At 36.0% G+C, this 17,616-nt stretch overlaps 1 protein-coding gene across 1 annotated transcript in view; it reads right to left on the reverse strand.

Annotated features, from left to right (window-relative positions):
- Window positions 1-17,616, reverse strand: part of ALDH1A2 (aldehyde dehydrogenase 1 family member A2) — a 103,293-nt gene that overhangs the window by 56,620 nt on the left and 29,057 nt on the right. The window contains exons 2-3 of the mRNA XM_036260618.1: window positions 711-815; window positions 433-573 (exon numbers count right to left, since the gene is read on the reverse strand). Of these exons, the coding sequence (XP_036116511.1) occupies window positions 433-573; window positions 711-815 (246 nt within the window). The remainder of the gene's footprint in view (window positions 1-432; window positions 574-710; window positions 816-17,616) is intronic.

The following is a 17,616-nucleotide window of genomic DNA, read 5'->3' on the forward strand; positions in this document are numbered from 1 at the left end:
TCCCTGTCGTGCCCTGTGCTTCTGAAAGACCCTTTTTAGCGAAGAGGGTTAACTCTGGGGAGGTAAAACTGTCCTTCTGGATTCTTAGATGAATCATTTGGTTTTCTGCGAGCAGCATGGTGACTCTCCTGCTGCTCAACTGTTGTGTTTTGTTGGGGGGGGGGGAGGCCGGAAGGTCCTTACCAGCCATGGGAAGCTATGGTTTTGTTCTTCAAAGTTCAGTGAGAAGGAAGAGACACTCAGCTGGTCCTCCACTTACTTCCCCCACAAGACCACAAAGGCCCAACGTCTCTCATTTTTTCACGTGTATTACTCACTCCTTAGCTTGTCCCTGGGTCTGCTTCACGTCCCATTTTCAGAACGAGTGAGAAATCTACATTTCAGTGGAAAGGCACATTTGAGGTGAAGACGACGTTTCCTTAGGCTACTTACTGCAAGCACTGCCCTGTCCCGTTCCACCAGGTCCGCGAGCTTCTCCAGCAGCCGTCCTCTCTCGGAAGCATCCGTCCTCCTCCACACGGAGCCCAGAGCAAAGGCCAGGCGGGCCGCCTGCACCGCTTTGTCTATGTCTGCCTGTTGAGAGAGAGCACAGTGACGCAGATGACACTCCAAACCAAGAACCAGATGCTCCCGTGAAAACGTGACCAAATGGCGGCGGCGGTGTGTGGAAAGCGATTTCATAGGGAGTCTTTCTTCTAAGAAGTACATACCTTGTCTGCTTCTTGAACTTCACACACCTGCTCCCCCGTGGCTGGGTTATAGACAGGGAAGGCTCGCCCGCTCTCTGAGTTCTGCCACTCGTTGTTGATGAAGATCTAAAGGAGTACACAGCAGAATGGGCTCGGTGAGAGAGCTGGCGGGAAGCCAGCAGCCAAAGGCAATCTGTTATGGAAGTACCACGGTAATCATTCTTATTCTATACACTGGCTGCTGTGTGATTAAAGTACAGAATCTGAAGAGTGGTGAAAGACCCTTAAACGGTATGCAGTCCAGTTTCACCTCGAATTCAGGTATTTCCTCTACGGTATTTTTTAACTTCAATGTCATCCAAAGATTAAATATAGTGAAACTGCCATTGAGAGAGTCAAACAGGAATGAAAGGACAGAGTCTCATAAACATACAAAACATACACTGAGGCTGAGAACATATTTATTGCTCCATTGTCCAAGCTCTGGCCAACACATGTAAGGAGTAAGCCGTGGATTAAACTGACCGTGGTCAAACCTGAGGTCCTAGTTTCTCAGTCAGAGGCATTAGCGTCTTCACAGGGAACCTTGAAGGTGTTGAAATAAGCCTTTCCTTAATTTTCAGGCAGATCCTGAGCTGAGCAATGGCTCTGACCAAACTAACTAGTGAATCAAATAAGTTACAAGTCAAATCCAAGTTACATTTCTTTCTTTTTGCTTGGTAGGCTACATGGCTTAGCAAAAGGAAAAGGTCTATAACTTTCAAATTGGTCTCGCTAGGCTTTCTTAAGAGACTTGTCTTCCTTATATAAAAAAATGAAGGTTTTGTTAAAATAGCAGAGACTCATGATTTAAAAAATTACTTGAGTCTATTTCTCAGATTTTTAAGACATGCGTTAAAAGAGAAGGGGAGCCCTGGCTGTTTTGGCTCAGCGGTTAGTGTCGGCCTGCGGTCTTGAGAGACCCGGGTTCGGTTCCCGCTAAGGGCACGTAACTCGGTTGCAGTTTGTCCCCGCCCGGCCCTGGTTGGTCATGCGGGTGGCAGCCACTCGATGTGTTCCTTTCACATCGATGTTTTTCTCTCTCTCTGTTCCTCTCTCTCCCTCCCACTCTACCTGAACAAAAAATGGAAAAATGTCCTTGGGTGAGGATAAAAAAAAAAAGAGAGAGAAGGGGAAATACAGGCAAAGAACTTTTTTTTTTAACCCTCACCTGAGGATATTTTTCCATTGATTTTCAGAGGGAAGGAGGGGGAGAGAGAGAGAAACATTGATATGAGAGAGACATATCAATTGGTTGCCTCCTGAAGGACCACAACCAGGGCCAGGGACAAACCGCAACTGAGGTACATGCCCTGGACCAGAATCGATCTGGTCAAGCAGTCCCACAACTCTTTGGTCCGCAGGCTGACACTCTAACCACTGAGCAAAACTAGTCAGGGCATAGGAAAATAAATTTTTCTTTTAATTTTGAAATTGAAACAGAAATACGACTAATATTTTGGACTATAAAAGCTCAAAGACTACTCAGAGATATTTTACTCTATAAAATTTATGCCATGACAATGAAAATTTCTGAGTCATTCAGAGATAAGCTGATCTGTTATTGCCTCCCATTTTAACAATCACAGATGAGGCTAAATCAATATACAGTGACAATTTTAAATATTATTCTAGATTATTCCAAAGCTTTGCTTTTTTCCTGGCTTTGATAAAACAATGAGCTTGTGTTGAAGTGTTGAAGGAGTTATTGTTTCCTGAAGGCTTTTTAAGATAAAGGGGAAAAAAAACACCTTAATTCTATACAGCACTTAATACAAATGTATTTAGCACAAACACAATGACCTTGTAATTTCATACATTCTATAATTTTAAAATATAATTTATAAATATGATTAACAGAATGTATTCGTTGATTCAATAAATACTTAGCTACTTGTAGCCACAGAAGCGGCAAAGCTGACAGAGTTTCAGCCATCCAGAGAGCATCTTATAGTCTCTAGTAGTTTATTAAATACTCACAACAACCATAACAGCAGGATTTCATTATCTCTACAAAAAATGAAACAACTGAGAGGCCGCAAGTTGCGAGTCCTAAGAAGCAGATTTTCATAGTGGCTCCGATTCAGTCTGTTGCTCTTTCCACTATACCATGGTCTCAGGATTGTTCAGCCCAAACAAACACAACTAGTTAGTTAATGTTTGAGTCTAGATTAGAGCGATAGTTCTTGAATTGCTGGTCTAGTTCTCTTTTCACTCCACTTAACAAATTTCCTAACAGTTCACAGCTCAACATATCCGATATTACTTTGAAAGACCATATGATCTCTAAGGTAACAAAAAAATTAAGAGGTTAGCTTCATTAAGGATTCACATCCAGAGTATTATTATCTGATTTAAGGAACAAGGAGTCTTGTCAATATTCCTTATTTCTTTTATTCACTAATTACCCACTTATTAATCTTTGGACTATCATCACGATCCAATTTAGATCTTAAGCTTCTTTGTTAAGCAGTTCTAACTATTTGTAAGGATTAATATTTCATGACTTTTATTGTTTCTTAGAGGTCTTCCAAAGATTAAAGAGAAAAATTACTTATTTTTAATAAAATAAAACTCATTCTCTTACTCTTATCATTTAAGTCCATTGATCATTTTATAAACCTAAGATACATTAGGGGGTCTTAGCTATCTTTTCTTATACCTTAAAACACCTTGCTCTCTCTTAATCCTAGAAACTATTTCATCATCACTCATCGATTACTTCCAACTATGCTAAAAAAAAAAAATCCTAAAACAATAAGGAAACAAAAAACCAAAACTGCCTAGAAATGAATAAATAAACAGATCACCCGTTTCCTCATCCTTTGATTTCTTATTGTATTGTCCAAAGTGATGCATTATCTTTCAGAAGGGTATAAAAAAGTCTGGAGACACCATCTTTGTCACATTCTGTCTCATTTTTCACTGAACACAGTTAAGAATTCAGAAATTGTTCATGTCCATCCATAATAGGAAAGAGAAGAAAATTAACAAAGACAGTTCACAATTGTTACATGAGTCAGAAGATGAAGGCAGAGACAGAAACACTATAGAGACTCTACTGATGAGTGTGAAACTGACTAAATAAGCAAAAGCTTGGACTATGAGTCTTTTAGACAAATAAATACATTTTCTCAAACTGAAAAATCAAAGAGAAAACAGTTTATAAACAAAAAAGAAGGAAATATGATATTTTGACCAGTCATTCAACAGGAAGAACTTAATCATTTATAATTTTTCAACAAGAACCTGAACCATATTGTTTTGATAAAAGGACATGTGACAACTACTTTTATCTTTTATGATACGTGTGGATAAAAACTGACTTGCTATGATTCATAAATGAGCAAATGCTGAAGGTAGGTGTACATGCAAAGGTGGTTTGGATGTAAAAATAAAAAAGTTCATTGGATTGATCAATCTAATTTATGGTGTTTGTTTTTAAACTGAAAATAAGAATGTTTCTGTAATTATGGAACAAAAAGATCCATCGTCTTTTTTTTTTTTTTGCATTTATCTTCAGACAGAGTGGGAGAGAGAGAAATATCTATGTGAAAGAGACACATTGACTGGTTGCCACCAACACGACCCCAACCAGGGCCAGGGACAAACTGCAACCGAGGTACGTGCCCTTAGCGGGAACCGAACCCGGGTCTCTCTGGACCATGGGTTGGCGCTCTAACTGCTGAGCCAAACTGGCCAGGGCTGGCCATCTTCTTTTTTTACAAAATTATGAGCCTTCAAACTTTTCAATGGTATTACATTGTGACAATGCACATGAAAAGAAAAAAAAACAAAACAGAAATAATAAGCTAATCTATCAGAAATGTGATTAAAATCTGGAATCAGTATTTATGACATGAATGTTTCCGGTTTCATACATGAAAGCTCATAAACACATTGGTGCACTCAAAGGCCATGCCTCTTTCAGGTACATATACCTCCCAAACCAGAAAAATGCAGAAGAAAATTTGGCTTGCTATATTTAAATTCTTACTTTGTGGGTTTCACTATTTATTTACTTCTATAAATTTTTCATAAAATAATTTAAATTTTTAAAAATATAAAGAGTCCATTGAGCCCAAATAGTAAATGTGATGACTATTTTCCTGGTATGACAGAGGTTAAAATATTTTATATTTTATTGTGTTACCTTTTTTGTAGACCCAGCCATACAGTATGGTAATTAAAAACTCGTACTGACAACTTTGTTGGTACACAGAATAGTGAATACCTCCACAATACTTCAAGGTTTCCAGCTTCTCTGGGCCATTTCAAAAGTTTTGAATGCTGTCTAAAGTGCTCTTCTCTGACCAGGCTTCTTGTAGAACTAGTTTATTTCAGGACTATAGCAGGGAAGCATAAAATGATCCTGGACTATTGTGGCACCAGAAATCAAGTACATGTCCAAAAACTGATGGGACATAGTGAGAGGACAGGAGCCAACATGAAGAGGCTCCCAAAAGGGGATCATTTAAACAACAAAATAACAATATTAATGAGTTATTATTCATAGAACAAAAAAAGCATCCAAGAGACCATACTGATAAAAAAATTTTTTTTAAATGAGCAAATAAATAAAGGAGGGATAGGACAAAGCTCTTCTTCACAGTCACACTCCAGCTAACAACAGTGAAGGAAGGACGGAACTGGACCATCAGCATTTGTCAAACACCACAGTAATAACTGCTTCAGGCAAAAATCATCAACAGATGGTAAACTTAGTGGCCAAGAGTATAATGAAAAATTGGGTGTTCCTGTAGTCTCCCTCAAGATACTTATTAATTACAAAGAGAAAATAGTCACTTCACATTGAAGAACTTGGCAGAGAGCACCTTAATCAAGTGATCAAAGTTAACGTCACCAATGATGGGACAAATTGATATCATATGCTCCTTATATGACACACTGGGGACACAGATCTTTCTGTGGTAGTCTTACTCAAAGGCATAACCTGAATTTAATCATGATGAAATTATCAGGCAAATCCAAATCAAACCACATCCTACAAAATATGTGGCCTTAATTTTTTACCTTTCTAAGCACCAAGGTCATGAAAAACAAAGAAAGATTAAAAAAGTGTTCCGAAATAAAGGACACTAATGATATATAAAAATAAACAAATCATGAAACTGTGGATTGGGATCCTGAACCAGAAAAATATATATTATTGGGACAGTTGGTGGGATTTGAATAAGATGTTTGGATTAGATAATGTATCCATGTTAATTTCCTGCTTTTTATAATTCTATGGTGGTTATAAAAGATGTAAACATTTGGGGAATCTGGGTGAATGGTACATAGGAATTCTTTGTACTATTTTTGAAACTTCTAAAAATAAATGTGAAATTATTTCAAAAGAAAAAGTGGGGAAAAAACTAAAAGTTGGAGCTACCCTTTGGCATCTACCTTTCATACTATAAACGACCAAAACAAATTTGTTAAATGAAAAAATGAAGATTTAACATCTATCATTTTACAAGATTTCATCCTTGAATGTGTTTGCAGAAAATCAAGTAATTCAAGTTCTGCCTCAAAATATGGCCCAATGCTGCCCTGGCCAGTTTGGCTCAGCGGTTAGAGCGTCGGCCTGCGGTCCTGAGAGACCCGGGTTCGGTTCCCGCTAGGGGCGCGTACCTCGGTTGCGGTTTGTCCCCGGCCCTGGTCGGTTGTGCGGGTGGCAGCCGCTCGATGTGTTCCTTTCGCGTCGATGTTTCTCTCTCTCTCTCTGTTCCTCTCTCTCCCTCCCACTCTACCTGAACAAAAAATGGAAAAATGTCCTCGGGTGAGGATAAAAAAAACGACAAAAAAAAACATTAGCCTGTTCCTGGCACACTGGTATTAAAAAAAAAAAAAAAAATATATGGCCCAATGCTGCCAAAATTATTCCTTCTAAATTTACAAATTATTTCAATTAAAATGCTTGTTAATAACTGTAGGAGAAACTGCTGCTTTGCATTTTACAGAATTTCAGATATGTTTCAGGACGATGTAGCTTTTTCTTGTAAAGATGTTCAACTCTAGCTAAATTATTTGAGCTTGCTCAGTTTTTTCATTTGTAAAATATACAAATATTGACTTATAACATTATGTAATTCTGTGATGCTCTATTCACATGCAAAAGGAGGAGATGACCCATAAAAGAAGGTCCCTGTCTGTTCTAGGTTTCTAAGACGTAGTATGATTAGCTCATAAACCTAACTTTTTTTCTATGGTTGTGAAGAACTGTCTGTTGATATTTTATGGGTTGCTGTTGGTATTAAAAGACATAATGAATGTGATAAGCACTTAATTAACATTAACTAGAATGGAATGTCTGCTGGGAGAGCACATGAATCATTGTCTAACACCTTTCCTGATAGAATTAGAAATTTAATACCTCCCACCCAAAATAAAATCTGAAACACACAGACAAGTAAAGAATATTTGGGGGCACTAAAGTTTTCCTTCATTATACTGTATTTACTATATACAAAAGAATATATGTAACATACATGTGAATTAAAATGCATTACAGTAAAACGCATCATAAACACACTAGTCAAGCACTAAAATATTATTACTATCATGGAAGCTACTTGTGTGTTTCTTCCTAATTCCATCCTCCTGCTTGATTCACTATCCACTGTCCTGAATTTTAACTTTTTAAAAAATTCTTAAATATATTACCTTTTTTCTTTTTTTTGCTTTTATGGACTAATTATTAGTTACAGATTTCTACATATATTTATTATATCAATCTTGTGAAATGCATTGTTCAGATCACCTTGATCTTTATTAACATTTTTTCTGCTTGTTCTATTGATAACTGAGAAGCTGTGTTGAAGTCTCCCACTTCAGTAGGTATGTATGCCTTAGCTCCATCATTTTTATCTTTATAAATTTCAGATTATTTTATTAGTGAATATAAGTCTGTAACTATTAAGATTCTCCAGTAAAACAGAACCATTTATCAATATGAAGTGACCCTTTTCATTACCGATAAAGCTTTGTCTCTTAAAGCCTATTTTGTTTAATATTAGTAAAGCTACCTAAGTTTTTCTTTAGTATTTTCCTAATATAGCTTTTCCCATCCTTTTACTCTTAATTATGTCTTTATTTTTATATGTCTCTTTAAATGGTGTATGACTAGGTTCTATTTTATTCAATATGAAAATGTCTGTCTTTTAATTTGCAGGTTGAATACATTTGTATTTATTGTGATTATATTTTCTGTTACATATTGTGATATTTGGGCTCAATGCTTCCATTTGTCTTGCTTTATTTCACTTCCTATTTTCTCCTTTCTTGCCTCTTCTTTAAAGTTGATTAATGTGGGTTTTTTTGAAATCCAGCATTATCATTTTTATTATTTTTTTTTAATTTTTAATTTTTTTTTGTTACAGATGTTTCTCCTTTTTTACCCCACTGACACTCTCCTCCCCATCCCCCACCCCCACCCATCCCCAGCTTTTGGTCCATGTCCATTGGTCATGCATACATGCATAAAATTTCTGTGGTTTATCTCTTCCCACCCTCCCATCCCCTCTTCTGAGGGATGTCAGTCTGTGCCCTACATCCATGTTTCTGGGTCTCCCGTATTCCTCAGACTGTTATGTTCATTATATACCATATATAAGTGAGATCATGTGGTATTTGTCTTTATCTGCTTGGCTTGTTTCACTTAGGATAATACTTTCCAGGTCCCTCCATGTCATCTCAAAGGATAAGAGATCTTTCTTTCTTACAGCTGCATAGTACTCCATTGTGTATATGTACCACTGCTTTTTTATCCATTTGTCTACTGATGGACACTTGGGCTGTTTCCAGATCTTAGCTATTATAAATAGTGCTACTATGAAAATGGGGGTACATATCTTCTTCCTGATTGGTGTTTCAGGCTTCTTAGGGTATATTCCTAGAAGCGGGATCACTGGGTCAAATGGAAGTTCAGTTTTTAATTTTTTGAAGTAACTCCATATTGTTTTCCATAGTGGCTGCACCAGTCTGCATTCCCACCAGCAGTGTACTAGAGTCCCCTTTTCTCCACACCCTCGCCAATGCTTGCTGTTTGATGATTTGTTGATGGCGGCCATTCTGACAGGTGTGAGGTGATACCTCATTGTTGTTTTAATTTGCATCTCTCTGATGATTAGTGATGTTGAGCATTTCTTCATATGTCTCTTGGCCATTTGTATGTCCTGTTTGGAGAGGTGTCTATTCAGCTCCTCTGCCCATTTTTTAATTGGGTTCTTTGTCTTCCTTTTGTTGAGTTGTATGAGCACTCTATATATATTGGAAATTAAGCCCTTATCTGATATATCATTGGCAATTATGCTCTCCCATACAGTGGGTTGCCTTTCCATTTTGATGAGTTTCTTTTGCTGTGCAGAAGCTTTTTAGTTTGATGTAGTCCCATGTGTTCATTTTCTTCTTTGTTTCTGTTGCCTTAGGTGATGTATCAGTGAAAATTCTGCTGCATGTGATGTCTGAAATTTTGATGCCTACATTTTCTTCTAGAATTTTTGTGGATTCGCGGGTCACATTTAAGTCTTTTATCCATTTTGAGTTTATTTTTGTATATGGTGTAAGTTGATGGTCTAGTTTCATTTTTTTTGCCTGTGGCTGTCCAATTTTCCCAACACCATTTATTAAAGAGGCTATCTTTACTCCACTGTATGCTCTTGCCAGCTTTGTCAAATATTAATTGAGCATATTGCTTTGGGTCTTTTCTGGGTTCTCAGTTCTGTTCCACTGGTCTATATGCCTATTCTTGTGCCAGTACCAGGCTGTTTTGATTACAAGGTTGATTAACGTGTTTGCTATTGTTCATTTTACAATTCAATTTCCCCTTTTACTGGTTTGGAAGTTGTACACTATTTTTCTATTCTTTCATTGGTTGTCAATAATATTTTATCATGTATATTTAATTTGAAGTCTAAAGCTAATATATATCCTTAACATTCCTCCAAAACAATTAGAAAGGCTTTAGAAAATTAAATCTAATGGCTTTCTCCAAGATTTTGTTATAAAATTATTTTTTACAGAAAATCATTTCTTTTTTTTTTATTTTATTCTTATGATTCTTTAGAATTTCAGTTAGTAAAGATTTATTGAGGGTTAAAGCCTGAAGCCTAAACATATATTTATTGCACCCTCATTCTCAAAAGATATCCCCAGAAGACAATTACTTTCTCACACTATTTGAGGATATTATTCCAATATTTTCTATCCTGCAATGGTGTTTATAAGAAGTCTGGTGTAAGTCTTTAATTATCATCTTTGTTGATGATTTGCCCTCTTTCTTTTTTTGCAGGTTTTCTTGTAGTTTGTAATAATTGAGCATTTCTTATTTTTTGTTCAAGTCTTAATGAAAGAGACTATCTATGCTTCTTCTAAGTACAAAAACACAGTGATATTTTCAACTTAAAAAATGTTGACCCATCCAGCCGGTGTGGCTCAGTGGTTGAGCGTCGACCCATGCACTAAGAGGTTGCCAGTTCGATTCCTGGTCAGGGCACATGCCCAGACTGTGGGCCCGATCCCCAGTGGGGAACATGCAAGAGGCAGCCAGTCAATGTTCTCTCTTACTGATGTTTCTATCTCTCTCTCCCTTTCATTTCCTCCTCTGTAAAATCAATAAGGGGGAAAAAAATGCTGACCCTATTTCTCATGAAATATATATACACCCAATCGCTATTTTTTTTCTTGTAATAGGTTTCAAAATATATTTTAAAAAAACTTTTAATTTTTAAAGTTTGGTAGATCATATGTCTATGGATAAAGTAAAAACTCTAGCTCTATCAGTTTTGTTAGCTCTGATACACTTTGAAAGTCTTCATGGAATCAGAGACAAAACAAAAAATAATAAATTGTTCTGACTTTAGATGTCAGCATTCTTTTTGTTTCATCATTCATCATGTGTAAAGTATGTTTTCAGGGTGGCTCTTGTTTGTAATACAGTATTCCTCCCCCACAAGATTAAGAGCCCATGTTTACCTCACTAAACACCCTTGTCAATATAGATATGGTTTTACAATGATCCTCACAGAAGGATCACTACAGGTATCACATTGGTAGCATGACCTTACTTTTAGGTTTGGGCTCTGATGCCACTTCTGCATGTAGGAGTCAATCTCTAATAAGCAATAGCTTGTGAAACAGCTTTTAATAAGTTCATGAAATTCTGATCTAGCACCTTGGCAGATGTCTCTGACTCTTATTCGGAGCTATAAAGAAATGTATCTCTGTAGGCTAAAAACTATAATCCTAAAAAAAACCCAATAATTTGATCTACTGTTTTCTGGAGAATAACTAAGTCAGTTCTTTTTTTAAAAAAAAAATGTATTGAATTTATTGGGGTGACATTGCTTAATAAAATTATATAGGTTTCAAGTGTACAGTTCTATAATACATCATCTGTATATTGTATTGTGTGTTCATCATCCAAAGTCAAGTCTCTTTCCATCATCTTTTATTCCCCCCTTTACCCTCTTCTACCTCCCCCCCTCCCCCTTTACCTCAGCTAATCACCACACTGTTGTCTGTGTCAATGAGGGTTTTTCTTAATCCTTTCATTGTTTTCACCCAACTCTCAAACCCCCTCTCCTCCAACAGCTGTCAGTCTGTTTTCTGTATCTATGAGTCTGTTTCTATTTTGTTTATTTTGTTCATTAGATTCCACATATAAGTAAAATCGTGTTATTTGTCTTTCTCTGACTGGCTTATTTCCCTTAGCATAATATTCCAGGTCCATCCACGCTGTTGCAAAAGATAAGATTTCTTTCTTTCTTATAGCCAAACAGTATTCCATTGTGTAAATATAGCACAGCTTTTCATCCACTCATCTAGTGATGGGTACTTGGGCCGCTTCCAAATCTTGGCTATTATAAATAATGCTGAAATGTACATAGGGGTGCATGTATTCTTTCGAATTAGTGTTCTGGGTTTCTTTGAATATATTCCCAAAAGTAGAATCTCTGGATCATAAGACAGTTCCATTTTTAATTTTCTGAGGAAAGTCTATACTATTTTCCACAGTTGCTGCACCTGTCTGCATTCCCACTAAAAGTAAATGAGGGTTCACTTTTCTCCACATCCTCACCAACACTGGTTGTTTATTGATTTATTGATGATAGCCATTCTGACAGGTGTAAGATGATATCTCGTTGTGCTTTTAATTTGCATTTCTCTGATGATTAGTGACATTGAGCATCTTTTCATATGTCTATTAATCATCTGTATGTGCACTTTGAAGAAGTGTGTATTCAGATCCTTTGCCCATTTTTTAATTGGATTGTTTGGGTTTTTTTGGTGTTGAGTTGAATAAGTTCTTTAAAAATTTTGGATATTAACCCCTTGTTAGCCGTGTCATAATATGATCTCTCATTCAGTAGCTGCCTTTTCATTTTGTTGATGGTTTCCTTTCCTGTGGAAAAACTTTTTAGTTTGAAGTAGTTCCACTTGTTTATTCTGTCTTTTGTTTCCCTCCACCAAGGAAATATATCAGAAAAAATATTGCTACGAGAAATGTCTGAGATTTTACTGCCTATGTTTTCTTCTAGGATCATTATGGTTTTGAGTCTTACAGTCTTTAATCTATTTTGAGTTATTCTTGTATATAGTGCAAGAAGATGGTCTAGTTTCATCTTTTTGCATGTATCTGTCCAGTTTTCCCAATGCCATTTATTGAACAGACTGTCTTTACCCTATTGTATATTCTTGCCTCCTTTGTCAAATATTAATTGACTATATAGGCATAGGTTTATTTCTAGGCTCTCTATTCTGTTCCATTGATCTATATGCCTGTTGTTATGCCAGTACCATGCTGTTTTGATTACTATGGCCTTGTAGTGTAGTTTGATATTAGGTAGTGCTATTCCTCCAACTTTGTTCCTCTTTCTCAGGATTGCTGTGGCTACTTGGGGTCTTTTGTGGTTCCATATAAATTTTTGGAATATTTGTTCTAGTTCTGTGAAATTCACCATTGTTATCTTGATAGGAATAGCACTGAATCTATAGATTGTTTTGGTTGTAAGATTTGCCATTTCTGTCTGGTTGCCTTTCAGATCTTGTCTTTGGTGTTCTTAAGTTTTATCACAATATGTCTAAGTACCGATTTCTTCTTTATTTACCTTCACAGTTAAAAACTGTGTTTAAAGTGCCTGTGAATTTTTGTTTCTTTTAAGTTCTAGAATATTATTAATCATTATAATTTATTTGAATATCATTCTCTCTATTCTCTCCTTCTGAAACTCCAAGTGTTACAACTTTTTAGTCTATCCCCAATGTCTTTTAACCACTCATATTTTCCATCTCCCTTTTAAATATATATTTTAAGTAAAAATAGCCTTTTTGCTTTTGTAGATGTGGGATATACTCTTCTAAGCAGTTCAAACTATACAAGAATGAACAGGTAAGTTTTAAAAATCACCTCAGCCCTGGCCGGTTTGGCTCAGTGGTTAGAGTGTCGGCCTGAGGTCCAGAGAGACCCGGATTCGGTTCCTGCTAAGGGCACATACCTTGGTTGCAGTATGTCCCCGTCCCTGGTTGGGTTGTGCGGGTGGCAACCACTCAATGTGTCCCTTTCACGTCAATGTTTTTCTCTCTCTCTCTCTCTTTCTCTCTCCTGCTCCCACTCTATCTGAACAAAAAGCGGAAAAATGTCCTTGAGTGAGAATTAAAAAAATTAAAATAAAATAAAATAAAAATCACCTCAAATTTCATCATCCAGAGATAATCAAAATTCACATCCTTCTAGACATACCTCTAGGCCCACATATGTGTATGTAAATAATTTCACAAAATAAGATCAACTCTACATGAACTTTATGATTGTCTTTTCAAAAACTTAACAATATGCTACAGACATTTTAAAATTGTTTCTTTGCATGCCTATGTGTGTGTTCACACATTATGTATACAGATGTGTGTGTATGTACATGCATGTGTATATGTAGCTTAACTTATTCAAACTGTCCTCTATTGAGAGACATTTGTTTCCATAAATCTCCTTTTTTCTCTGTACTACAATTAATTTCTTCAGATCTATCATCCAATTCTCTTCACTTAGATCTAAGCTAATGTCAATGTTTATATTTTTATTTCTAAAAGTTCTGCTTTGTTCTCTTTCAAATCTGCCTGGTCATTTTGTTTTGTTTTTAAAAATTAATACTTTAATTTTTAGAATGGTTTTAAATTTACAGAAAACTGAGCAGATAGCACAGAGAGATCCATACATCCCCCCCATTGCCTTCCTCAGTTTATGTTATTTTTAATATCTTACATTAGTGTAGTACATTTGTTATAATTGATGAAATAGTATTGATATATTATTATTAACTAAAGTCTATAGTTTACATTAGGATTCACTCTGTGTTGTATAGTTCTGTAAAGGGTTTTGAAAAATGTATGTGTCCACCAGTACAGCATAATAGTGTCACCACCCTAAAAATCCTGTGCTCTACCCTTTCATCCCAGCACCTTCCCCACTAAGCCCCTGACAGGTATCTTTTTACTGTATCCACCGTTCTGCCTTTTCCAGAATGTCATATAGTTGAAATAATACAGTAGAGAGCCTTTTCAGACTGGCTTCTTTCACTTAGCAATTTGCATTTAAGCCATGTTTCTTCATGGCTTACTAGCTCACATTTTTAATGCTGAATAATATTCCATTGCATGGATTTACTGCAGTTTGTTCATTCATTCACCTTTTAAAGGACATTTTACTTGCTTTCAGTTTGGGAAAATTATGAATAAAGTGGCTATTAACTGTTATGTGCAGGCTTTTTTGACATAAATTTTCAACTCAACTAGGAAATGCCTAGGAGAGTGATTGCTGGATCACACAGTAAGACTATTCATAGCTCTATTAAAAAAAAAAAAAAAAAAAAAAGCCGAACTGTCTTCCAAAGTGAGTATACATACCACTTTGCACTTCCACCAGCAATGAATGAATGCTCTTGTTGCTTCACATCCTCGCCAGCATTTGGTATTGTCAGTTTTTTTATTTTAGCCATTCTAATAGTGTAGTGACATCTCATTTTAGTTTGAAATTCCCTAATGACATATGATGTTGAGAATCTTCTTACATGCTTATTTGTTGTCTGCATATCTTCTCTGCTGAGGGGTCTTAGATCGTTTTCCTATTGTTTAATTGAATCATTTGGTTTTCTTTAGTGTTAAATGTTAAGGGTTCTTTGTGTATTTTGCATGCAAGTCCTTCATCAGATATGTGTTTTGCAAATATTTTCTCTGTTTATGGCTTGCCTTTTCATTCTCCTTCAGTGTCTTTACAGATCAAAGGTTTTTTGTTTTAAGAAAGTCCAATGTATCAATTTTTCCTTTCATGGATCATGCTTTTGGTGTTGTATATCTAAAAACTCATTGCCAAAACCAAGGTCATCTATATTTTCTCCTATGTTATCTTCTAGGAATTTTATTGTTTTGCATATTACCACTTATGTTTATGATCCACTTTGAGTTAATTTTGTGAAAGGTATAAACTCGGTGTCTAGATTCGTTTTTTGCATGTGAATGTCCAGTTGTTCCAGCACCATTTGTTGAAAACACTATCCTTTTTCCATTATTGCCTTTGCTCCTTTGTCAAAGATTACTTTTACTATATTTGCGTGAGTTTATTTCTGAGATCTCCATTGATGTATTTGTTTATTTTTTGGCTAATAACACAAGTCATGATTACTGTAACTTTACAGTAGGTTTTGAGATTGAGTACTGTCAGACCTACAACTTTGTTCTTAATGTTGTGTTGATTCTTCACAATCTTTTGCCTCTCCATATAAACCTCAGAATTGGTTTGTTTATATCTACAAAACACTTATCAGGGTCTTATTGGGATTGCATTGAATTTACAGATCAAGTTGGAAAGAATTGACATCTTAACAATATTGAGTTTTCCTTTCCACTGAATATCTTGTAAGTTCTCCTTTTACATATTTCATCAGAGTTTCATCATTTTCTTCATAAAGATCAGGTACACATTTTGTTAGATTACACCTAAGTATTTCTCTTTTTGTGGCAATGTAAGTAACATATTTTATTTCATATTCCAATTGTTTATTGCTGGTATATAGAAAAGCAAATGACTTTTATATATTAACCTTGTATCCTACAACCTTATTATAACCACTTATTAATTCCAAAGGGTTGGGGTGTTATTTGGGGGGGGGGGGGGGGGCCTTGGTCAATGATTAAGGATTTTCTACGTCATCCATGAACACAGGCAGTTTTATTTCTTCCTTCCCAGTCTGTGTACTTTTATTTCTTTTTCTTTTCTTATTGCATTAGCTAAGACTTCCAGTACAGTGTTGAATAGGAATGTAAGAGGAAACATCTTGCCTTGTTCCCAGTCATAGAAGGAAAGCATCTAATTTATCACCATTATGTATGATGTTAGCTATAGGTTTTATGTAGCTGTAGGAAAGTTCCCCTTTATTCCTATTTTGCTGAGATTGTTTTTTTAAAACATGAATGAGTACTGGAGTTTGTGAAATGCTATTTCTGTATGTATAGATATTATGTACTTTTTCTTCATTATGCTGTTGATGTAACAGATTACAATCACTGATTTTTTAATACTGAACCAGCCTGTATAACTGGAATAAATACTGCTTGATTGTGGTATATAATACTTTTTATACATTGTTGGATTTTATTTGCTGATATTTTTTAGTATTTTTGCATTATGTTAATGAGAGGCACTGGTTTGTAGTTTTCCTTTCCTGGTTTTTGAGTAATGTTAGCTTCATAGAATGATTTACAAAGTGTTCCTTCTGCTTTTTTTTTTCCTGGCAAAGACTGTAGAATATCGGTATGTTTGATAGATATCACCAGTGAAATCATCTAGACTTGATGCTTTCTTTTTTTGGAAGACTATTAATTACTAATTCAATTTCTTAAACATACAGACCTATCTTGGCTTAGTCAATATGGGTCTCCACTCTCAGCTCCCACCAACAACTATGTTTTTCCTTTGGGTCTCTTAGGTTAACCTCCTGAGAAGGGCATCTGATTGGTTTCCTACACATCTTTTCAAATCAGTCAAGAGCTGTAAATTAAATGGCTGCTCTTGAGTCCAGTCATCTGGAACCAGGAAAAAGAAATCATGTAGTACCATTTGAGACCATTTAAGGACCAAGTCCTGGATCAGAAGAATTTCTTTTCAAAAGAGAGGCAGGCAACAGGTGATGAATATTTCAAGAATAGTACCACTCTGACAGGTGTTGAGATTTTAAGGATTTTTGTTTTGTAATGCCTTTGGTTTTGGTATAAGGGTAATGCTGGTCTCAAAGGATGAGTTGGTAAGTATTCTCTCCTCTTCAATTTTTTGGAAGAGTTTGTGTAGAAGTGGCAGTTTTTTCCTTAAATATTTGATACAATTCACTAGTAAAGGCATCTGGGCCTGGATTTTTCATTTTTTATTTATTTATTTTTTAATTTTGAGAGTAGATTATTAAAGCTGGGGACAGTGAAACAAGGAAAGGCCTAGGATAGAAGAGGCAACAGGAGGAAGCCGGGGGGGGGGGGTGGGGGGAGCTGCTTTGGTTCTCTAGAAACGTTATGGGAAAGAAGTGAACCAAAATCTTACTGGAAAGTCAGAGAACAGGCGGCCTTGGAGAAAGGTTCAGGGTTTTAGTCCAGAACGGGCTGCTGTCCCTTGGTTGAAAGTCTCCTGGGGTCCCTTAGAGTTTAGGAGATGCACGCCTGAGGGGAAGAGGGGAAAGGGGAAGGCACAGGCATGTTCCTGGGAGGGAGAATGTGCCTGGATTTTTCTTTGTAAAACAATTTTTTTAGCTACAAATTCAATTTCTTTTATAAATATAGGGCTATTCAAGTTATCTATTTCTCCTTGTGTGAGTTTTGGTAGAATGTGTTTTTCAAGAAATTGACC

This window comes from Molossus molossus, unplaced genomic scaffold (genome assembly GCF_014108415.1).
Source record: "Molossus molossus isolate mMolMol1 unplaced genomic scaffold, mMolMol1.p scaffold_m16_p_1, whole genome shotgun sequence".
In the NCBI taxonomy this organism is placed as follows: Eukaryota; Metazoa; Chordata; class Mammalia; order Chiroptera; family Molossidae; genus Molossus; species Molossus molossus.